This window comes from Colletotrichum fructicola (assembly GCF_000319635.2).
Source record: "Colletotrichum fructicola Nara gc5 chromosome Unknown KSG_Nara_v1_contig02, whole genome shotgun sequence".
Taxonomy (NCBI): Eukaryota; Fungi; Ascomycota; class Sordariomycetes; order Glomerellales; family Glomerellaceae; genus Colletotrichum; species Colletotrichum fructicola.
In genome coordinates this window covers 6036050-6059470 of record NW_027094052.1, presented here as the reverse complement: position 1 = coordinate 6059470, position 23421 = coordinate 6036050, and the positions used below count along the sequence as shown (strand labels likewise).

Below are 23421 nucleotides of genomic sequence, written 5' to 3'. Positions count from 1 at the left end.
GGATTATTGGCTAGCTTATCTTGACGAAGTTGAAGAGGCTGCAAAACGCGGCTGTCAAAAATGTGCAGTGGTATTCTACTGCTGTCGCAGAATTAAAGTAGAAGGGAAGATTATGGTCAGCTGCAGCTTTGAGGATCCTGGTCAGATACGTCTACTGTTGAAAGACCCCAGCGATGACGATTACAAGAACATGGAACTCGATACCATTCAGCTTTACGTTCAGCCTGGAGCACCCAAACCGGCTTGGGATTTCATCAAGCACGGACGATTCCCGACGACAGCACGACGTGAGGAACACCAATCAACACTCGCTGCCTGGACAGAAGAATGCGAAACGAGGCACAACAACTGCATTACAAGAGATGCGGTACTCCCACGTCGTGTCCTCGACGTGGGCAGCAGGATGGACCCACGGCTATTTCTTCATGTTTCTTCCGAAGAGATCGGCAACTACGTGGCTTTAAGTCACTGCTGGGGGCCGGAACAACTACACCCACCAGAAACAACCTTGTCGAATCTCAGAAACCGCCAAGAGGGCATCGACGTGACTACACTGCCGAGCACCTTCCGCGATGCTGTTCTTGTAACCCGAAATCTCGGTGTTCAGTACTTGTGGATTGATTCTTTGTGCATTGTACAAGATGAAACTTCCGATTGGCAAACAGAGTCGTCGAAAATGGCGGGTTACTACAGCGATGCCTACCTCGTCATATACGCCGCGCAGGCAGAAGATTCCACGCAAGGGTTTCTTGATGCCGTAGACGCCCATCCGAATCTTGATCCACATCGCGTAGTTGAGATTGGACAAATTACAAACCCAGATTCCACCGTTTCGCGCATTTATACAAGGCGTTTAGGACACGGATCCCACCAAGGGCTGTTGAAAGTCGCTGCACTCAATCAACGAGCATGGGCTTTGCAAGAGTATATGTTGGCCAAAAGAATTCTGCACTTCACCAAAGCCGAAATGCTCTGGGAATGTGTACAATGTCTGAGATGCGAGTGTATGGAGATGGACCATACGACTAATGGCTTGAATGTACACCCAGGCATCTTGAGGAAAGGCCAAGTCCTGCTTCTTCGTTACGATCAGGACCGAGCCAGCCTTCACGAACACTGGCTAGGCTTATTGCAAGAATACTCCTCACGAGACCTATCATATAATTCAGACTTACTTCCAGCGCTCTCCGGGTTAGCAAAGCTGTGGCAGTCTCGAGGCGCTGGCAAGTACTTGGCCGGATTCTGGAAGGAATACATCTTGGAGTCAATGGTGTGGAGGGTCCATGACTTGTCACCTTCACAAATCCAGCGCTCAATCGAGTACCGGGCGCCGTCTTGGTCACCATTTTCGCTAGAGGAAAAATATGGCCGCAAGAACCGCCAGAAGCGTCTCTCATTTGGCTTCCCAACAGGCCGCGTAAGATTGGTGGAACGATGTGCTGCAGTACTGGACGCAGGAAGCACACCCATGGGAGCAGATCCTACAGGGCAAATAACAAACGCATTCCTTCGACTTAAGGGCCGCGTCATCCGAGCAAATGTTTCATCTGAACATCTCGAGCTTCGGGGGGAGTACATATACATACATTTCGACTTCGACATCAACTTCGGTGACGGAATTGACCTAACCTTTCTCCTGATCGGCTATGATGCTCTCTGCGATCTCAGCGTACTTGTCTTACAGCCTTCGAAACAAAGTGGTGTTTATGAGAGAGTCGGTACCGTGTCTCATTGTGATAGAGAGCACGGATGAGGGTTGGCCAGTGAATTTTCTGCAGTCGAGGTGGAAACTGTTGTTGTCATCTGAACACACCGTATCACTTGATTACCTTTTTGGCCGCGCCCTCTGTGTACTCGCTGGTCTAGCTGCTCATATTAAAACGGAATAGCATCCACTAAAACAATTGAAATGCCGGTTAGTCAGTCGCACTACTTAGACCGGCGAAGGTCCGGGTCCCGAGCCTTCAGCATTCCGCAAATCCCGTGCCCCGAATCATTTCGGATCCGTGCAACCCATTATCCTTTTGTCTTGTCAGTAGTCATACTACCGTAGCTTAAATAAACCATCCTTTTGTCGGCTTTCCTTCAGGCTTATCGACATTGCTCACCCGCCCTGACCCAGAAGGAGGACTCCTCACCCTGGGTTTCAAGGTCATCGTCATCGGAGGCAGGGTCTCCGGCCTCTCTCTCGCAAACATTATCGAGATCTTCAACGTGTGCTATGTCCTCCTCGAGGCTCATGCGTTCATTCCGCCCAAACTCGGCACGAGCATCGGGCACCTCCTAAGGGCCTTGCGCATCTTGGGCGAATTGGCTGCTACGACAAGATTCGGGAGTCGGCTGGTGGTATTTACTATTAGAGCAGCAGGTGGCTCTTCAGCGGGAACAGATAGGTAGACTCCAACGATCTCACGTCTTCTGAACGCCTGGAACAAAGGTTAGGGAACAGTCTTGTTTTCAAAGTCCAGCAGAAGGAAGCATCAACTTACAAACAATAAAGTCGGCTACCCCAGACATTCGTCGATCGCCAATCTCTGCTCCAAATTCTGTTCGGCAAGCTCAAACACAAGGATCGGGTGTTGACACGCAAGTGCGTCTCCGGCGTAGATATCACCGAAGACGGCGTCACAGTCCACTCACAGGACGGCCCTGCATATACCGGAGACATCGTCATTGGTGCAGATGGCGTACATAGAACGATACGCCATGAGATACATGTTTCCCCGTCAGAGTCATACGGCAGTAAAAAAGGTGCGCCTCCAGGCGGCAAACTGCGAAAGGAAAGTTGGAAGGGAAGAAGGTAGCGTCTTTCCCGAGAAACCAACACCGGACCCTTCGAGCCCGACCAGCTTAACGGTTCGTTCTCAAATCCCCATTCTCGATATGAAGGCCGCTTTTCTGACCTGAGGTATCTCTCCCAGGCCTCCAAGCCGACTCCAAATGCATCTTCGGCATCTCCACCCGCTCTTCACAGATTACAGCTACCTCATTCTCTCCGCCCCCAAAGACCGTCTCTACGGAATCCTCTTCACAGAAACCCCCTGAACACACGAAAGCGGCATACCCAAATTCACAAAAGACGATGAAAGCGCCCTCGCAGCGGAGCACTTCGCCGACCAGATAACCCAGTTGACGTGCTTCCACGACATCTACACGAACGGGCTGCAGTCCACGCTCGTAGTGCTCGATGATCACGTGTTCCCGCGCTGGCACTTTCGGAGGATCCTGACGGTTGGAAATGCCGCGCACAATGTACGTAAACATTGCACTGAGGGTGTTGACTCCGATAGGGACTAAATATTTCACTTCGTCACAGGTGCAGCCAATTAGTGCACAGGGCGGCAACACCTCTCTAAAAACAGCCGCTGTCCTACTAAACCGACTTCAGCTCAAGACGGCCACCACCTCCCCCGGAGACTCGCTCATCGAAAACAAAATTGAAGCTGTCTCTCGAGAAGTTCAAGCGGCCCGCTTCAGCCGCTTGCCCGACGCGGAGGACCCGGGCCGCCCGACCTGCTCCGATTCAAAGAAGGACAGCTTCCTACCGTGAATTTTCGTGGACCATTGTGTTTGTAGTTACGACGCAGCCCCCCCCGCAAAAAGACTACGGCAAAATTCACCCTATACGCGGGCACAATTCTGGAAACACTATAAGGACACTTTAACCTGTGCCCTCTACCAATTATTTCGTGGACCATATCTTCGCTCGGTTCGAACAGAGGTTGATCTTCAGTGTCATTGTCAGAATGCTGATACTGGCCCCACAATCGACGGCATCCCTCTCCCAACACTACCTCGCGGCAGAAACAAGCTTCACCTTTTCATGCGACGAATCGCAGGAGGAGGGGTCCAGGGGCACAATGTGGAAGTTTGCCTCTACTATGGGGCTTTTTGCTGTGTTTTTGTACTACGCCCTGAGATAGGTGTGGTCTTTCAGCTGTAAGTTTCAATATATTAAGCCAGGGCAGAAGGAATAGCGTATAAGGTCAAGACAAAAGAACTGAAAGAAGAACAATGCTTTACACAGAAATCACCCATTAACTTTTTATGCGTAATCCAGTTGAGGAGCCTAAGGTATGATCCACTGCATGTTCCGAAACATTATCGCTCGAGTTTGATTCGGTTACCTAAGCTAGCTACCGTACGCTGTGTACAACACCCGGAATTCATGACCATTGACTGCAACTTCTTGCAGCCTGGAACTTCGCAAGAAAGCAAGGAAAATGTTCGTAATCGAAGTCCGCAACAACCTCCTTCAAAAAAAGCAGATCAGTAGTAGCTGCGCAGGGCGTCCTGGTAGCCAGTACCGCCCTTGAGGTGAATATCGAAGCTGTTCTGGACATCAAGCACCTGACGGATATGGGTCATGCTCAGAGCTTCACCTCTGTTAACGGCCAAGGCCTGGGCCGTTCCGATCGTGTTCTTGATCTGTCTGCCATTGAGGTCATGCTTGGCGAGATCGTTGTAATCCTCCTCGGTGAAGGGCATCAGGTCGATCTTCTCCATGACGCGAACTCTCTCGATGAAGATCTTGAAAATCTTCTTCTTGGCCTTGACAGTGAGGCTCTCGTACCGAAGAGCAATGTGGATTCGGGACTGGAAAGCGTCGTCGAAGGTCTGTCATTGTTAGTGGGAGGCAAGCAGCCACTGGAAAGATGTTTTACGTACCTCCACGCGGTTCGTTGTCAAGAACAGAATGCCTTGGAAGTACTCGAGTTGTCGGAGGAAGATGCTGACAAGCGCGTTTCTGCTAATCTCATGCAAGTTTCGCTTCTCGAGGAAAACATCAGCCTCGTCGAGAAGAAGGATAGCTCCCCAGGCGTGGCAAATATCTAGTATCTTTTGGAGCTCTTGCTCCAGAATGCGCGAATCGGTGCCGAGCTCTCCTGCAGATACCATGTAAAGCGGGCATTTGAGGAGCTCGCTGATACCCTCTGCTGTGAGGGTCTTTCCAGTGCCTGGGGGGCCGTGGAGGACAGCTACAAGGGGGGGTGTTAGTCTCAAATCCAAAAGAGGTGCACTGAAACAAATATGCCACTTACCCACAAGGCCTTTGCCTTTGCCCTGAATGACATCGTCAATGCTCTTGGAGGCGTGGTACTTGTGAGATTCAACGAGGGCCTGTGCTCATGTTAGGAAGCAAGCCTTTGGCTGGGTGATGTGCTTGAACTCACCTGGACAATGTCTTTTTGCTTCGGCTCGAGCACAAGGGACTCGTATGCGCTCTCATTCCACCGAATATCCTTGATGCCGGACACAGTGAACTCAAGCCAGAGCTTCTCCGAGAAGGAAAATCCCAGAACCACCGGCGAGGCAATGAGGTACTCTTCGTCCGAGAACTCAGGAACCTCCTGGGCATCTTCAGTGGTCTTGGGGGATGTGGGAGAGGTTTTGGCATCTCGCTCAATCTTGTCACCTCCATCCTCCAGACGCACCAAAGGCTGCTCAGAGGCATTCTCATCTTCCACTTCCGACTTGGGAATGCGAACCATGCGGGCATTGCCTTTGTCATCCTTGACGACCTTGACCACCATCTTCTCACAAGCATCGCTGTCACTGTCGCAGCAGCCAGCCTCATCCGAATCCTTCTGGGAGTCATCGTCCTCTGCTTCATCATCCGACAGAATGTCGTGATCCTTCGGCCGCACAGCAGAGACCTGATAGTTGGGATTGATTCGACGATGGATAGAGGGGTCAACCATGATGCGGCTGTTGATGTTGACTTTGATGACGTTCTTCTTCTTCTTATAATACGCGAGACCCTCGTGACTTTGGTAGTGAACACCGCCAAGCTTGACGAACTTCTTGCCGCGCTCAATGAGAGTAGTCACGACAGTCTCCTTGTCCTTGTGGTAGTCAAGAGGGTAAGCCTTAAGGCTGGTAATCTTCTTGGCTCCGCGGAACTCGCCAATCTCCTCGGAGAAGGATCCATAGCCGAACTGTTTGCCGTCGAACTCGAAATACTGCTGCAAGTCAGAAAGCGAAGCTCCGGTGAAAGAACGACCATACCTTGCCGTCGACCCAGTAAAACTCTCCCTTCATCATGCTGTTGTGACGCTCCGTTTGTTCAACCTTGAAGATACGAGGCTCGTCTGCTGTGCCGTACGTGGTTGTGTAAACGAGGGTGTTGGGCTTGAAAAGTGCCCAGAGGAGATCGAAGGTGATGAGGCCATTCTCGAGCATGGGGTAGAGACTGTACAGTTGTCAGCGCCAGTGAAGGAGATAGAGGCTGCCACCATACCTCTTCTTGATGTGAGCGTAGTCCTTGTCGAGGTACTTCAGGAGGACCTTCAAATGCATCCGCTTGTCGTCGATGTGCTTCTGTTGCTTCTTACGCGCCTTCTTCTCGGAGCTTTTGGGCTCCTGCTTTTTGAGCTTTTTGCTGTAGGCACGGAGATCCTCAAGATACCTGTTGTTGCCTGTTAGATTATGCTTAAGAAGCGTCGAGTGGACTGAGACTCACAGGAAGAGGAGATTGGGGTCCATTCTGGGCACCTCGTCGACCAAGCTGACTCCCTTAATATTGCCGATGACGTCTTGCAGGCACTCGCGAAGGATCTTGCTCTTGATGTCCACAATGGTTGTCTTGTACTTGCCCTCCCAGTCAAAGGTACGTCTGATTTGAAGCACGAAGCCGTCGTACTGGGAGTCAGTGGTGGTCTCGGCGGTTTCCTGCAGCTTGTAGTTATGGATGGAGCTATCCCAGACCTGGTCAACCCGCTTGTAGTCGAGCTTGACCTTGCCGTTCCGCTTCTTTGAGGGTGCGGGAGCCCTCTTGACGCCCAGACTGGCATCAAAGGGGTCGGCGTCCAGAAAGCCACCCATGCGACGTGAGGCGCTTCCGACGCCCCCGATGCGGCGTCGAGGCGGAGGAGGCAGGTACGCGTGTGTATCGCCAGTTGAGAGACCAAGGCTGTAAGGCAGCGTGTCGTTGGTGCGTGACCACTGCTGGAAAGCCTGCAACTGCTGTGGAGACATGGCGACCTTGGTCAATCCATCGTCGTCGTCCTCGGATGATTCGGAGGAGTCGCTGGAGTCCGAGTCAGATGAATCGCCAGAGACCTTCTTTGACTTTTTGGTCTTCTTAGGTTGGGAGAGCGCCTTCTTGGATTTCTTGGCCACCTGCTTTTTCGATTTGGCCTTGCGCTTGGTGTCGGGCTCAGAGGCGGAGTCGTTTGAGGCATCGGAATCAGACGAGTCGGTGTCCTTGGTGGCTGACTTGGAATCGTCGCTATCGTCGCTAGCAGATGTGGACGTATCGGCCAAGACGGACTTCTTGGGCTTCTTAGACTTGGTCTTATCAGTCTTCTTAGGTTTCTTCGCATCGCCCTTTTTGGAAGTCTCGGTGCGATCGGTGCTCTTGGGATCCGACTCAGGCATGCTGGGCTTCGGCGGGGAAGTGGAGGTCTCGGCAGGGGTCTTGCCGGCGTCGACATCGTCGACGGCGTCGGGGCCGGTCGTCTGCCGCACCGTGGCGGCGTCGATGGTATCCATGGTGAAAAACGTATGATGATCGACCTCAGTACGAGATGACGAAATGAAGTGTTCTGTGGTAGAGAGAAATGATGTGTCCGACCGCAAAATAATGGGAGACGGCGACCACGGTCGGGACGACGTGGGACGGTAATAGTGCCAATACTTTGGGGATAGAAATGACGATGAAGCCAGTGGTGTTGACGAGGGTCACGACGGGGGACGTTGATGGTTAAATGCAAATGCAAAGATGGATGCAACAAGTCCAATTGGGAAGAGGAAAAAGAAAGGCGTCAGAAGCAAAGGCGCGCCTCTAGAGAAATGATTTCTGAGATGGTGGTTCGCCTGGGTTTCGGGGTTTGTTCCTGGGCAGGTGGTGGTGTGGCAGTTTGAAGGTGCTTCCTACCTCGGATTCTCACCTGGGAGGCACCTGCGCCAAATTCTTACACAACATTCCCACGGAAGGTACGTTCCTTCCTGGGTAGAAGCTAGGTACATGGACGGAAGGGACGTACCTTCTCATCTAGATGGAAAGTACGATGCATTTCTGGATACTGGGTGTTCTTTCCTCTCCACGGGCATTGTTGCCTGCACCTGCACCTGCGCTGGAGGAAAGAGTTGGGTAGGCACACTCTGACAGCAGGCACCCTCCCGCTAAAATCAGCTGACTAAGGCCCACTCGACCAGTAATCCCTGGCTGCTGTCTTTGGTTCGTGCTCCCGCCTTCATCTACTTTTTGTCATGTCTCTGCTCCAGCTTACAACCTGCTGTCATTAATCCGATCGATTGTCTTACTCTGCATCAGAACACGACCTTTGAACCATCTCTTTCTCTCGGATTGCGACTGCAAACAAGCAGCATCCCCACAGCCGTGAGTCGTAACCTGGTCACATGCCCACTCATCCCTCTGTCGCCTTGCCGTTGGTCATTCCCCGACGGCCTGCCCTGCAGGCAGATCGCCAAATGGAAATAAGAGCCGATCCAACAGTGCCATTCCAGAAGCAACGACATTGCGGATTCCCATCCAACAAAGGACGCCTTGCAATTTTTCGACACTGAACCCAGGCAGTCATTGCAGCCTGCTTTATCGGAAGCGGTACCCATCTCTATGGTCCATCCCAGGCGAACCACCATCGCCCTCAGCCTCATCCAGAGGCAGTCATGGGGCCAAAGCCCACGCTTCACTGCATTCTACGCGCGAGACGTGTCGCCCATTCAACGTCGGCACTTTCCCTCCCGCCATTCCACCGAGCATCCTTGACACCAGCCCTTCTTTGCAACCGACGGCACATCCGATGGACAGTTCATCTTGCCTGTGGGTGGGCAACCACTACGGTGCTGCGTGTACTGCTTGGCTGCATACGCATCCCCAACGGCTGCACCTCCTACTGCTGCTGCCACTGCAAGGCGGCTCCGAGACACCCTGTCAAAGCAAGACGACCTGTCAGCTTCCACCCACGACAACAGTGAGGCGTCCCCCCGGACCATTGGCTTCCATATTCTCTTGGCCGTGGCTGGCCGAAATCCAGTACTTTTAGGATCGCTTTCATTCGGCCTTGCATCAGTCTCAGAAGAATGCCTCCTGGCTTTATACCCCCGCATCAGCCACACGCTTCGTCCGTTTCGCACCCTCACGGATGTGCTCGCTCAAGAAATACTGGTTACACCGCATTCGCCGGCCCGAACACGTCCATCCCATCATCACCTTCCGAGTCCCCGGACACCGCCGATTGACCGGACGATTTCCAGCCGTCCGACATGAACCCCTTCCGAACTCCAAACAAGGTTACCCGCACAGAACGTGTCGGTGTGACAATACCGGCCGCCGGCTTTGCCCTTGTGTTTGCTTCATGCACCTGTTGGGCCACTGTAACTTTTGCCTCGTCGCTGATGGGTTCACCTATTCGCAACCGCCGGCCTGCTGCAGCGGCCCCAGACACCGACTGTTCTGCTCCCGTCCGGAAACCCTGTGACCTTGTCCGACAGCGTCTACCTGTGACATTCGTGGGAATGCGGCCATCACACCGAACCCACGCCGCAGCGTGCTGCATAAGCTCTATGGAGTTTATCTGCCAGAATGGGGAAACGCTCTTTAACCCGCGCATGATCGTCGTCTCGACGCTATCGCGGCATGCAATTGAATGCAAATGCTCAGTTTACCAGCCTGACGTCATAAACAACGCCGCTCCCCAACTCTAACCGCCATGACAAGTACCCGGCGCAAGCGGCTCGCTATGTTGTTGAGCCTTCTCCGGCGAAAGCAACCGACAATCCACCACCCATCAGCTTTCAACATTGCCATGTTAAATACTAACAGATATCTTTGATCGAGAAGTCGATTAATGGCTTGGAGCAGCACAATGCATTTTGAGTTTTGGTCTTTTCTAACCACCGTTCCATTCCTTGACACCGCTTGATTGTCTAATGTAAGTAGGCATTCGGGCCCTACAAGCAGCGCAAGCAACCACTGGACTTGTCCTCTGTCGACTTATCAGTCCTGTTGAGTATTATTCTCAAACAGGTTTGCATTCAGGTGACACATGTTGTCTACAGCAATACTGCTACTTTCATAAGCCTCAAACATTCGAGGTCACTTACATGACTAGGTTTACAAGACGGCGTGGGCATGGCAGACGATATTGCGCTGGACTTGATATGTCTCATAGGCGCGCATGACTGCCATCACCCAGCCACAGCCGACGGAAAAGTTCGAGACGAGACAGTGCCTGACTTCCACTCCAATGCTTGTCATAACGTGTATCACCATTATGTCCAGCCATCAATCTCGCTGTACAAATCCGGGATCCCGTCATGATGATACTGCTGATAAGGACATATCCACGGCTGTAATAAGAGTATCAGCTCACGAAAAGCTTCGTAGCTGTCCTTTGGGTCTATCCCTGAGGCTGTGTCGTATGTCAGCTTGCCAAGTAGAGTCTAAACATTGGATGACACCTCCCTATTCGCAAAATGACAAGGCGAGGGAACCGCCATGACTCGCGCTCAGCTTCGATAGTCGGGCGGTACGCGCATACTACCAATATGAAACGTCAGTAGACAGTTGGTTCACCGAGCTATACGAGGTTTCCCGATTGGACAGCACAGCTTCGCTGAACCCTGACTACACCTCGTTTGTTGCAGAGTTCGTAAGCTAGGTTCGCAGTTGGTTGTCGTAATGCTAGGGGCGAGTTGACCTCAACCATGTCGGCCGACGAGGTCCTCCATCATCGCCAACTAACCTCTCATTCTGGAAATGCTCTACTTTCGACTATTACTTTTTTCTTCTTTCGCAAAATATGCTTTCATCTTCATCTTCGAACTTTTACGTATCAGTTCTTTTTTTTAATCGATTCACTCTCATATTTTAAGGCTTTTCATCCAGCTTAGCACCGTCAACGCCAAGTGCCTCAGTTGCATGACACGAAGCTCGACACCTCGCTTTACCCCTTCAGCCGCCCTCGTACCTCGTAACGGATGCGAGACAGTCCCCAGCCTGGCAGATCTACGAACCATAGATCCGTCCATCCCGAACATGTTCCGCCGAAAATCCATAGCGCGCGGGCAGAGACAGGGGCTCCCCGCGGCGCCGGGGCTGTGTCTCCTTGGCAAAACGGGCCGCGCCTTGTGGGAAGGGGTGTAAGTGCCGGAGTATGTCGTCTGGGGCACGTATCTTAATCTATCAAACTCATTGATATAAGGAGCCTGCATTTGTTCTTGGGAGAACAACAATTGGAAGTCATCTTCTCTCGCAGAGAGCTACATCACATACCTCCGCCAGCAGAAATTCGATAACCGCCCATCATGTGTCCCGACTCAGGCCTCAACCTCCCCATCTCCAATAAGCCTATCGTAGGCGCCGTCAGCTTCCAGGGCTTCCTCATTCTCGCCGGCGGCATCCTCACAATGACGTCTTGCTCCATGTCCTTCTACCAGATCTTCCGGCACGCGACGAACTACACCAAACCACTCGAGCAAAAACAGTGAAAACACCCTTCCAACCGTCATTTTTGCCCAGCCCCGAAATTGGACTAACCACCAAAACCAGAATCATCCGCATCTGCCTCCTCGTGCCAATCTACACCCTCTCCTCCTTCCTCTCCATCGTCTTCTACAAACACCACGTCTACCTCGCCGGCATCTACCTCCTCTACGAGGCCTGCGCCCTCGTCGCCTTCTACGCCCTCTGCTGCGCCTACCTCGACACCGACCACCACCGGCTCGCGACGTCCTGGGACAAGGACGGACTCAAGAAGTGGTTCTTCACAAGGCCGTTTGCGGCGTGCGTGCCGGCGCTGAAGGGGTCGTATTATGACCAGCCGGCGGCGAATGCGGGTTGGAGACGGTTTAATGTGAGTTGTGGCCTCAAAGCGGTGTCGAGCACTGTGGTGGATTTCGGGGGAGAAGACTGATTTGTGCGGTAGAGGTTGTGGATTTGCATCTACCAGTACCCCTTCATGAAGCTCCTGGTCACAATCGCGACGTATGTTACTGAGAGCATGGGCGTGCTTTGCTCCGAGGAGGGCGGGACGAAGTATGCCGACTTTTGGGTGCGTCTCATATCCCCCCTATAGGTGGACTGATGGACTGACAAGATAAAGCTGCACACTGTCGTCTCGGTCGCCATCCTCATCACGGCCATGCACTGCCTTATGCAGTTCTACTACCAGTCTCAAGAGCTCCTGGAACCGCATAGACCCGTGCTCAAGTTTCTCGCCATCAAAATCGTGGTGTTTCTATCACTAATGCAAGGGGTAAGCAAGATACATCTCTCATTCGACGATTTCTTCCTGACCAAAGACTGAAAAAACACAGTTCGTCCTCGACGCAATCGTCGGACGCGACGACCAACCCCTCGGCCCCACGGACGCGATATCCTACCCGTCCCTCGCGATCGGTGTGCCGAACCTGCTCCTCTGCCTCGAGATGTTCGGCATCGGAATCATGCATCTGTACGCGTACCCATGGACCCCGTACGTCGCACGCAATGGCTCCGGGGTTCTGGCTGCGGCAGGGAATGACGGAGACGAAGACGGCGGCAAGAAGGGCTCGGCTGTGGTGGATGTGTCGGTGGAGGAGGCGCAGAGTCAGGGCGGGTTTCTGGGCTGGAAGGCGTACGTTGATGCGTTGAACTTTTCTGACTTTGCGATGGCGTTATATTGGGGTGTAGGATGGGTGTTTATGAGGGAGCCGGGCCGGGGTTGAAGGGTGAGGACTTTGGGAGCGGGTGGTTCCAGGTTCTGGGAGGTAAAATGGAGATGTTACTGCTTCGATCCATTGCAAGTATCGCATCTCCATCATGATCATCAGCAATGGAGAGAGGTTGGCATAGATATTATTGTATATCAGTCCCTAAAACACCGAAAAGCGTGCGATGTGGGATATGGATGATTGGACTAAACAACCCTCAAGTACCCAAGAATATCCCTTAGCAAGGCATCCTTCCGCCGCTCCGAACTGTCGATTCCTCGGTGGCTGTGCATTCTTGCCAACTCCCTCAACCCACAACACAATTCTAGGATCAAAATTATCGCCAATGGATGTTGGAGAGTATCAATTCGTGTCATCTGCACACGAGACCTTTGCTTTCTCATCTGCTGCAACCAAGTCGTCTCCATAGACATGAAAGCCTCGAAAGACAATGTGTGGAATGCTCATTTGTTGGCTATAGCATTCGTCTTCACACCACGCAAGAGCTCCTAAGAAATTACTCGGCTGCACAGATGTGGCTTATGCAAGTATTCGGCCCAGCGCAAAGCTACATTGCGACTGTCTGAACACCAAAGGATGACGAGGCGTCAGCCCTACCCAACGTTCCCTACAACCGTTTCTGGGGTAATTAACGCGGTCTAGTCCGTGGGGATCTATGAGCATACGACGGGGCTAGTACCTAGACTCAAGCTCGGGCGGAACTAGGCATTCCTTCCCGAACATTTCGTTCGACCACAGCAAAATCTTCCAAAAGAGTTCTCGTTGTGTAATGCAGCCCAATCCGCGCCCATCGTAGCGCGACCGGGAGCTATGCAGGCTCGGGACGATCTTCTGCGCTGCGCGCGCGGCGGTTGTGGTCAATGGAGCCACGCTCACGCTCTCGCCATGCAGCTTACCTTACCGGGGCTGAAAGTCGTCGCCGAAAGGATGAACTCGCTACGGCAACGTCGGTATCTTACAGGAACACGGGGAAAGATGAAAGGAATGCAGACTGATAGCATTTGGTATAAGACCTTACAATTTCCCACCTTGTAATCTGAGTATCATTACAATCAGGCAGCAGATTTCGACATCCTCAATATATCAATAAACCGCAGCTCAACCTTCGGGGATCCTTCCGACCACCTTCTGTCGAGACCGTCAATATGAAGTGCGAAAGAGCCTTGCAATGCATCGTCGGCGGCTGGGGCTACCTCAACGCCACGTTGACGTAAGTCAGCCCTCAAGACGAAGTCGTCGTCTTGCATGCTATTTCCCCCCCTCCCTCGATACAAGATACTTACCACCTCCCAGTAACACCAACACCGGCGAGCTCATCCCCGAATGGCACAGCATCTACCCCTCCGGCGGCTCCGTCTACGCGCCCTCCGGCCACATCTCCTTCGTCATCACCGCCAACGACACCACCCAGGCAGACGTGCGCCCCAAGGACGTTTTTCTCCCCGCAAAGCCCACCGACTCGGAGCACGACTGGGCCCTCGTCGCGCAGCACAGTCTCGGCGTCTTTGGCAACTACCGCTTCTCTAACGTGACCTGCGACGGTGGGGACGACAAGCGCAGCAAGCGCGGCGACAAGGGCAAGGGTAAAGACGGCAAGGGCGAGAACTGCAAGAAGGGCCCCTCGGGCGTGTTGACGGTCGACGTGACCTCGGCCACTCTTCCCAGCTACGTTGGGCTGGAGCTCGTGAACACATTTGAGTTCACGGACGACTGCAGCAAGCATATGCTCAAGGCTGACTTTGGCAGCGGGTTGGTCCAGACTGTCTGGTTCTACCGCCTGCCTCAGAAGGATATTTTTGCTTAGAGAAGGGTGGTGACTGATACTCGGCGGGGATGCTTGGTCCGAACAACATGATCCGCAGAACGCCTTTGGGTTTCAGTCATCATTGGACAATGTTCCCGAACGACAAGGTATGGCGATTTAGATCCACGTAGATTAATTAACTCGAGAGTAGCTACTTTGGTGCCTGTATATAAAACGAATATAGGATACGTTGCCTTCAATGAACAATATTTTAGTCATGACTTCAACCATGAATAGTGCATGTTGATTTTGGAATCGCCAAAGCAGGGAGGGGTGACGTTTGTTTGGGTGACCAATTTCCCTCGGCTGGCAGAGAGCCCCTCTACCTAAATTATCCTGGCCTTGACTCATAGTAAGCTGCACTATTGTCGGAAGGATGCCGCCCGATCCGAGCTGCACGTTATTCCGGTGCATCTCAGTCGATCTACTGATCAGATTGATAAGATAAGTGGGCTCCTGGCTGCATCGAGAAGGTGAAAAGGTTAGAAGTCCCGGGAGGATTGCGCACGCCACACCACCATGCAGTCTCACCCAATGAGTGATGCCTGCTTATGGTTCATCAGCCTCGGAGCCGATCGAACTCGTATCGGACACCGATGTCAGAGCTGCTAAGCAATAGCTAAAAAGTCGTCAAGACGTAGCTGCGAGATGAACCGGAGTCACCTCAACAAGAACACCATGCCCGAAAAAGATTTCATCGACTCGCCTTCAGCTCCAGCCCTGATCATCAACAATGACGATCGAGAAAGGCAGCAAGTACAAGAGACCGACGCAACTGGACTCGTTCGCGACCGATTGCAGAGCTTATACAATGAACACGGGGTACGTTCTCGCGAAGACCTGAATCCAAACAATATCGTATTTATAACCATTCAACTTTAGGCGACTTGGGATAGTCCTGACGATCCAAATGACCCCTACAACTGGTCAACACGCCACAAAGTCACCATCGCGATAGTCATTTCAACTGGGCAGCTGATCACGCTTATGTCTACCAGCGTCATGGCGTCTGCATTGCCGCAGATATCAAGAGATCTGCGCATCGACGCGGCGACAACACAAATCACGTTCTCGTTGTTTCTCTTAGGCCAGGCCTTTGCCCCCTTCCTAATCGCCGCTCTATCGGAGATGTATGGCCGAAAGCCCGTTTGGGTCATTTCGTGCTGTTTCTATCAACTCTGGAACGCGTTGTGTCCCGTTGGGAAAAACAAAGGCATCATGATAGCCGGCAGGTTTCTTGCAGGCTGCGGGGCGAGCGCTGGAGTAGTAGTGAGTCTCTCATTCATTGCCTTTCGTGACATGTCCAGCAACGCTAAGAAATCGTCGGCCAGTTGACGGCACCCATTATGGCCGACATGTATCGGGCTGAGGACCGGGGCAAGTCGCAAGCAATTGCGTCCCTTATCCCATACTTTGGCCCAGCTCTGGGCCCAATTGTTGGAGGTCTCATTGCGAACCATGTCCAATGGCCCTGGCTCTTCTGGATTTTGAGCATGTTCTCAGCAGGTAATACCATTTTGGGGCTCTTTTGCGTCCAGGAAACGTATACACCAGTCTTGCTGCAGAAGAAACGGCGTCTTCGAGGTGAGATAATTTCCCCCACGGAGGCGATGCGCGGAGGAGCAGCGTACCGAGATCTTCATGCCCGCCTGTCGACAAATATGCTGCGACCCCTCAAGTTATTTGTTCGGCGACCTGTCATCCTTGTCATCTCCTGGATCTGGGCAATCAGCTTCGGGCTGTACGTTCTCGTCCTTTCTAGCTTCGCCACTCTTTGGATCCAGCGGTACGGGCAGTCAGAAACACAGAGCACGCTGAATTACATCGCCTTCGCCGTCGGGATCACCATCTCGTCTCAGGTAGGAGGCCCGCTGATGGATCGAATCTTTCGTTACCTCCGTACCAAAGCCAATGGTGTAGCAACCCCGGAGTTCAGAGCTCCGTACATGGCTATTGGAGTAATTTTGTTGCCAGCCGGCCTGTTCTGGTACGGGTGGGCGGCAGAGCGAGGCATGCATTGGGCGTTCGTTGACGTTGGCGCAGCCATATTTACCTGTGGAACGTTCATCACAGGCTCGGGCATCGGAGCGTACCTGATTGACGAGTTCAAACACGCTGCGTCTGCCAACGCTGCCGCTCGTATGCTTTCCAATGTCTTGGGATTTGTGTTTCCCATTTTTGCCCCGCAACTCTTCAAGGCTCTGGGGTATGGGTGGGGGAACAGCTTGCTAGCATTCATCTTCATGGTGTTGGGGCTACCTGCGCCGCTGGTGCTCTGGTTTTGGGGTGAGCGGCTGCGGAATTTGGGGAAGAAGGGCCATGAATGAGACTTGGTAATCTGTCGTGTAACGATAGCTGACATTGTCACTAATCGAAATGAAAGGTGCTCCAGGCACTGTAATGCTTGCGCTTGTCTCGTCGCAAAAACGATGAAAAGCTCAGCACAGTAGTGCAACTCACGATGGGGACTTTAGTGATTAGATCCGTAGGGTCGATCAGACCACTTGATGCTGGTGTTCGTGACGTCCACATGCCACGTTTTGGTACATGCTAACTCATATTGCGCTCAGAAGCGAGCTTTTCCGGGAAATAGTCAAAGACGCCGCCATTCTGGTGACCGTTTGTCTTGCCCGGAACCTCGGAATAGGGTGCTAGCCTCTGCGGCGTCGTATCTCGGAAGCGGCTAGCCCGCGCCACGCGAATGCTACCCCGGACCCGCTGCCAGCATCATCGAAGTCAGCCCTAGACCGTTTATCGCCGTTCATCAAATGCCGGATAGTCTTTATGGCGGGGAACCAGTCCGAGCTCGCGAATGAGTCCCGTTTGCCAGCAGAAAGTGAGAGGCAAGCCTGGCCACGTGCATCTTGGCGGTTAAGAAACCCCTTACATACCATGGCCATTATCGCGTGGGCACCTAAAAATTATAAAACGATGGCGAGTGCTCCCTTATCGGTCCCGCAGAGGCTGCCATGGTTGCGGCCAGTCACGAGAATCGTCGTTAAAACACCAGCTGCCGCTGGATCCAGCTACCATGCAGTACTCACTGATCGCCTGGTCCGCGGTGTTCACCATACAACTTGGAGCTTTTGCCACTGATTGGGTACCAGAGATTCATGAAGGGGTAAGCAAAGCACAAGGTGTAGCTGCTCGCTTTTTCTGACGGATTAGCAGTGCAACCTCCTGGCTTCCCAGCTACCAGGAAGAGTTTCTTTCCCGAACTCCACGCAATACGCGTTGTCAAACATTTACTACTCAGGCCGCCAGGCAGAGATCCACCCCGCCTGCTTCGTGACGCCCGAAGACACCGAAGATGTCGCAACCACGATGAAGATTTTGACTTCGTCTTCGATCCCATTCACGGTCAAGAGCGGTGGCCACACAGCCTTTGATGGAGGGTCCAATATTGCGCACAGAGTGACCGTTGATTTGGTACGCCTCAATCAGATCGTCCTCTCTGATGATCGCCAGACTGTCTCTGTCGGACCTGGCAATCGATGGGCGAATCTCTCAGAAACGCTCGACCCGCTGGGCCTGGCCGTTGTTGGTGGACGAGTCAGCGACGTCGGCGTCAGCGGGCTCATCCTCGGCGGCGGCATATCGTATTTCTCTGGACGCTACGGATGGGCCTGCGACAATGTCCGCAACTTTGAAGTCGTCCTGGCGTCCGGCGAAGTCGTCAATGCTTCCCCACAATCCAACGAGGATCTCTTTTGGGCTCTCCGTGGAGGCGGCGGCTCAAACTTTGGCATAGTCACACGCTTCGACCTCGTGGCTTTTGAACAGGGCGATGTTTGGCTGTACACCGCGCTGTACCCCCTTTCCTCCAGCACCGAGCTTGTGCCTGCGTTTGTGGACCTGTCAATCAACGGCCTGCCGGCCGACCATGACGGACATACGTTCTTCATCATGACGAATCTCGCAGCACTCGGCGGATTTATCATTGCAAACTACCTCTACCACGCCACGCCCCCTACCACTGTGGGAGATACGCCCGAAGTTTTCGTCAAGAGCGCATCCGTCGCTGGCTCGTTTCTAAATACGACCACTGTAGCAAACATCACTACTCATTCCAAGGCAATCTCCGAACCCTATGGAGGGCGCAAAGCCTGGGCTGGGACCTCCGTCTACTTGGGAGAGGGGGCGGCACAGCTTCTTCAGGACATCATCCCGTTCTATAAAGAACACGCCAATCTTCTCATCGAGACGGCGAAAGAGACTAACGAGACCGTGGAGCCGTTCTTCGTGTATCAGCCCATCACAGCAAACATTCTCGACGCGATGCAAAAGAATGGTGGGAACGCCTTGGGGCTTACACCGGAAAAGGGCCCACTGGTGCACATCCAGGTGACGACACACTGGGAAACAGCACATCTTGACTGTCTTGTGAGACAGAGTGCCGCAGATCTCATCGCCCAGATTCAGGCTCTTGCGGAGGAGAGGGGCTTGTTTGCAGGTTACACGTACATGAATTACGCTGAGAAGAACCAAGATGTGTACGCTGGGTACGGACAAGTGAATCACGAGCGGTTAAGAAGCGTTGCGTCAGCTTACGACCCTGATGGACTTCTCAGAAGCCTTTGGCGGGGTTATTTCAAAGTTTGATGTTTTCAAATTCTTAAGGATGGATTTCTAATGAGTGTATTACTGTTTCTTTCAATGATACTTTTCTAGGGGATGCAACTGAACTTGAGCAGCGAATATTCCGATTATTTCAGACAACATTGAATATGGGGTTTTAGTTAGAGATCGCCTAATTTTCCTGTATCTGCGCGGCTATATTTCCTGTACACTTGACTATTACTATCGAAAGCGATAGTAGCGATAGCGGCGAGGAGGACAAGGACGAGGACGAGGACGACTATAACGACGATAATAATAGAAGCGACGACGACGACGATATCGACAGTAGTGGAGTAATTAGAGTATAGCCACAGGAAAAGTAGTCGCTCTAGCACAGGAAAAATAGGCGGTCTCTTTAGTTGATTGGCTGGGAAAATTTCTCTTCCTGAACAGAAGGCAATTAGGTCGTTATTATGTTGCATGGGCACCTCTATCGGAGCCTAGACCTTGATTGCTCAAGCTCTGTGCCACAAGCGCCACTGACCCGCCTATCAGCAAATACCTGATGCCAGTTGCACATCGGACACAATTCCATGAATTTTGTTAGCGTCTCGCAGGCAGTATTCTCCGAGAGAAACTCAAAAGGCCTTAGTTCTCTTTTAAGAGCAAGGCAGCCCCCCGTCTCTTTCTCAGGCCTCCATCACTCCACACATCAATAATCGCCGCATCACGTCTTTCATCATTATGTCTCATTTATTTCGTCTGCCGCGGGAGCTGCGCGAGATTATTTACGGATAATACATCACCGTCGATGGCGGGTTACCTATGCGACACCGACGCTTTCGTCGCCGGTCGGCTCAAGAGGATTGACGGACAGCCCATCGACATAGCCTTGATCTATAATTACCTGCAAGACTATCGCAGAGGAGACGGACCGCGGAGGCCTCGCGATGCGCCTCAACGCCATCACCTTCACAACTCTCTATTCGCCAGACCTCAGCACCCTCGCCAAAGCTTTCCAGCATTTGATGAACGACGGCCTGGAGCCCCTCCGGGATGCCATGCTCAAATGCGTTGGCTACCATCTCTCGGAAAGTTCAATCTTGCAGCTCAAGGGGGGCTACCCTTACCTCGCGCCCGTGCTGGACCGTCTCAAGTCCGAAGGGCCCCCAGCGCGCCTTGGACATGAACGGAGCTACCGGGCCTGCAGGCGCAACGGGCCGTACGGCGAGGTCCCCTCAACCTATCGGGAGTTTGTCAAAGATGCGCTGCGCCTAGCGGCAGAAGAACCCGAAGCCTCACGTGCGATACGTGACTTCGTGCCGGCGAAGATGACGGGAGCCTACCGCGCGGATGGGCCTTGGACTCATTTCGAAATTGTGAACGCCCGCTCGGAAGCGTGGGATATTCCATCCACACACGAGATGAATGAGTTGATATCTCTCACAAAGGATGAGACAACCGTCTCTTTTGACTCAGCCGAATCCGACCCTGTCAAATACCGGTTCTCCGCCGCCGCTGCCGCCATTTACTTCCTGAAATCCGTCCCTTGTACCCTCCGCCCTCACCTCCGCAAAATCATACTCCTCGAAGATGCCAAATGCGTCTCAAACCCAGAGTCTCATGCTAGAGGACTCATTCCGTTCTGCCAGGACAATCCGTTGCTCCGCGTGGAACGCCGCGTCAAGCTGTGGACGAACGTATTCCTCACGGGCATCACGTACGATGCATACCTTGAATGGCAGTGCGCTCAACAGACGGGCCAATACGAAGAGGGCGTCCTGTACTCCGACCAGATAACTGCGGCCTTGGGGCCCTGGATTGTGGAGGCGGCGGCGCTCGTTGGAGCTGGCATGCCCCCGGCCTCGTTTTCACTGCTGTTAGAAAGCGGTGGGGCACCGGAGTTGTGCAGCCAGATATTCCAGTCCGTCTTGCACCGCGATATAGCATGGCAACAGGCTTGGATTGAAAGCGCAAGAAATGGAACTTTGGACCTTTCGTGGTTTGGCCTGAGAGGCAAGCTTGCGGCCAACTCGGTAAGGGAAAGAGACCATGTCTTCCATGCGGGTCCAACAAGGGGACCGCAGAACTTCTACGACTTTGCAGGATACTTTTTCGAAGAGCTCCCACGAGTGGTCAGAGAAATTGGCGAAGGTAGCTCGATCATTCGGTGCGATTTCGAGGTAGGAACACCGTTGGATTTCCAGGTCATCGTCGACGATCACAAGCACTGGGGCGATGGTAAATGGATTCAAGAATGGTCCAGCCATTCCCCAGCGATTTGGAAAACTGTATCGCCCCTCCCTGACTGGAAAACGATTGTCAAGGATAATCTTGTGCTGTCAGCAAGGCAGCACTGGGACGACTCAAGATACTACATCAAGCTGTGAAGGTGAATGTCCTACATGCAGGCTCGAGCACCATGCTTTCTGATTTCAATGAGCATCAGACTTGATCAGACTCATCTTAGTTCTTTACACTACCAATTTCAGCACCCAACGACCACAGCGGGTTGCCGCTGAACTTGCAGTACAGGACGCCGTAGGCTTGCATTCAGCACGTGATCCGATTGAAACACGAGAACCTCACAGGTGTACAAATGTCACGGAACGAGAACAAATCATGCTGCCTGCTTGGAACGTGTCAGTCTAACGTCAGAGAGGGACGGACACAGATCACTGACCATTTGGCCTCATCTTTCAAGGTCGCAGAGAACCTTGAAGGCAAGGATCAGCATGGCTATAAAACTAGCCAAGCTGGCTGCTCATCATTCATGTTAGCACAAGAAGTATCACAAAGGGCGTGGAGACCGAACTTACCAGGGATTCTGACACTACGTTGACCCCTCCACAACAACATCCCTGTCAATCTCTTCCAAGATGGCTCAACTTGACCTTGCCGACGTTCAAAACATGGAGATGGCCATAGCCTGCAAAGTGGGAGAGATGAGCCGTGACTCCAGAACGATAATCAGCCTTCGGGTCGACTTACTGGCCATCCACACGATCCCGACTTCCAACAACATCCTCGCTTCTACACACATCTCATCAAGAGGGATATCGGCTTCAAGAGAACAGACAAGCCGATCTCGATAGACAGCAAGATGAACCATCGTCAAAGAGTTCCCTGATAACATATCAGCTGCAGTTCGGAGCGAATTCGGATGTTGAGCACTGACAGCTTGGCTTGTTAAGCTGTGTATGGCTTCTAGGAGGCCCAACAATGCACCGGCCGCATGTTTCTCGCGTACGAGAAGCCCCTGAACACATGCTGGCGGCAATCGATGATGGCACTTCGTGTCGACCCTCGGAAATCGCGTTGTTAGAGACGCTGAGAACACATGTCAGTGACCCTTCCCATGACTTGGAACGTTCCCGACTTACCCGGCGACGTTGGCGTGGCAGATGGCCCTGTTGGCCGAGATACAGTGGTGTTGGGCGTGGGAGGATTCGCAGTAGGGTGGCTGCTGTCTCCTCGGGTCAGCATTTCACACAGGGCATGGCGAAGAAACAAGCTTGTGGCAGACACGAACAGACCTGTGAGTACCCTGTTGATAAGATCGTTGCATCGAGCCGAGATAGGCGATGCCGGGGAGTCTCACTTTCCATAGCAGCCATCGCGAACGAGAAGGACTAGCGCCGTGTAGTCATTGTCATCACGTCTTTCCTCATCCTGGTTGGGAGCTTGGGTGTTGGCGGATTCGGCGTCGTCGTGGTCCTCGCTGATCATGACTGGGTTCTCCCATGTGATCCCTTCAAGGTTCATTTTCCCCAACACCCCATCCTCCGTCATTGGAATGCTCAATTTATCCATGTATCAGTTCTCAGTCCGCCGCAAAACCTTCGATATCCACGGGGATGAAGTGGACATGAATGGCCCGTGCCCCACGTTGCTGCCAGTTTAGGCAAGAGACGGGTGGAACTGGCGCTTGAGCCTCCTGCAGGGCCCTGAAGCTTCAGTGGACCTCTCCCCCGCCCCGGACCAACACAGTGCAGCGATGCAACGCGCACCACGCGGAATAAGAAAGGATCCAAACCATCCCAACTCGGGCATCGTGTCAATCAGATCCTGAGAACATCGGATGACTAACGACAGAATAGGGGCTGGTGCCTAGTTGCACCGTTTTTACTGACATCACCTCCATGCCAACTCCACGATACCTACCTTAACCTGCCCGTTCCCAACTCGACTCTGCTGCCGCTTCTGCCTGGCAGTCTGCCTGATCGAAGCCAATCCTGCCCACATCGTCATGTTAATTGATAAAGGCATAAAAGGCCTGTTCTCACCTGCCTCCCTTTCCCTCATTCTCATCGCCACCTCAACTGCCGCTGCCCGACAAGCCCCTCCTCAAATCATCTTCAATCTCCAGAACTCAT

The 23421-nt window shown here is 52.8% G+C and overlaps 7 protein-coding genes across 7 annotated transcripts; 5 read left to right on the top strand and 2 right to left on the bottom strand.

Moving 5' to 3' along the window:
- Positions 1-4269: 4269 nt before the first annotated feature.
- On the bottom strand, positions 4270-7494 carry CGGC5_v004479 (ATPase family AAA domain-containing protein 3A-like protein; the record flags this gene model as incomplete). Its single annotated transcript, XM_032024461.1, has 7 exons — positions 4270-4617; positions 4669-4979; positions 5043-5121; positions 5175-5963; positions 6010-6193; positions 6242-6409; positions 6464-7494. The coding sequence occupies 7 exons, from the start codon at positions 7492-7494 to the stop codon at positions 4270-4272; spliced, it is 2910 nt and encodes a 969-aa protein (XP_031878782.1).
- Positions 7495-11274: 3780 nt separating this feature from the next.
- Positions 11275-12675, top strand: CGGC5_v004478 (Transmembrane protein 184-like protein; the record flags this gene model as incomplete). The annotated part of the gene is made up of 5 exons (XM_032024462.1): positions 11275-11453; positions 11519-11822; positions 11895-12020; positions 12072-12224; positions 12286-12675. 5 exons carry the CDS (start codon positions 11275-11277, stop codon positions 12673-12675), a joined length of 1152 nt encoding a protein of 383 aa, XP_031878781.1.
- Positions 12676-13826: 1151 nt separating this feature from the next.
- CGGC5_v004477 (uncharacterized protein) lies at positions 13827-14485 on the top strand (the record flags this gene model as incomplete). The annotated part of the gene is made up of 2 exons (XM_032024463.1): positions 13827-13891; positions 13975-14485. The coding sequence occupies 2 exons, from the start codon at positions 13827-13829 to the stop codon at positions 14483-14485; spliced, it is 576 nt and encodes a 191-aa protein (XP_031878876.1).
- Positions 14486-15163: 678 nt separating this feature from the next.
- On the top strand, positions 15164-16586 carry CGGC5_v004476 (putative transporter; the record flags this gene model as incomplete). Its single annotated transcript, XM_066151296.1, has 4 exons — positions 15164-15307; positions 15368-15754; positions 15817-16472; positions 16529-16586. 4 exons carry the CDS (start codon positions 15164-15166, stop codon positions 16584-16586), a joined length of 1245 nt encoding a protein of 414 aa, XP_066009480.1.
- A 930-nt stretch (positions 16587-17516) lies between these two features.
- On the top strand, positions 17517-19413 carry yanF-2 (FAD-dependent monooxygenase yanF; the record flags this gene model as incomplete). The annotated part of the gene is made up of 3 exons (XM_032024465.2): positions 17517-17606; positions 17657-18987; positions 19302-19413. The coding sequence occupies 3 exons, from the start codon at positions 17517-17519 to the stop codon at positions 19411-19413; spliced, it is 1533 nt and encodes a 510-aa protein (XP_031878794.2).
- A 582-nt stretch (positions 19414-19995) lies between these two features.
- CGGC5_v004474 (uncharacterized protein) lies at positions 19996-21435 on the top strand (the record flags this gene model as incomplete). Its single annotated transcript, XM_032024466.1, has 1 exon — positions 19996-21435. The coding sequence occupies one exon, from the start codon at positions 19996-19998 to the stop codon at positions 21433-21435; it is 1440 nt and encodes a 479-aa protein (XP_031878868.1).
- A 76-nt stretch (positions 21436-21511) lies between these two features.
- Positions 21512-22662, bottom strand: CGGC5_v004473 (uncharacterized protein; the record flags this gene model as incomplete). The annotated part of the gene is made up of 10 exons (XM_066151295.1): positions 21512-21591; positions 21643-21677; positions 21729-21761; positions 21865-21878; positions 21940-21974; positions 22037-22171; positions 22224-22375; positions 22429-22511; positions 22582-22592; positions 22647-22662. 10 exons carry the CDS (start codon positions 22660-22662, stop codon positions 21512-21514), a joined length of 594 nt encoding a protein of 197 aa, XP_066009481.1.
- Between the last annotated feature and the right edge of the window lie 759 nt (positions 22663-23421).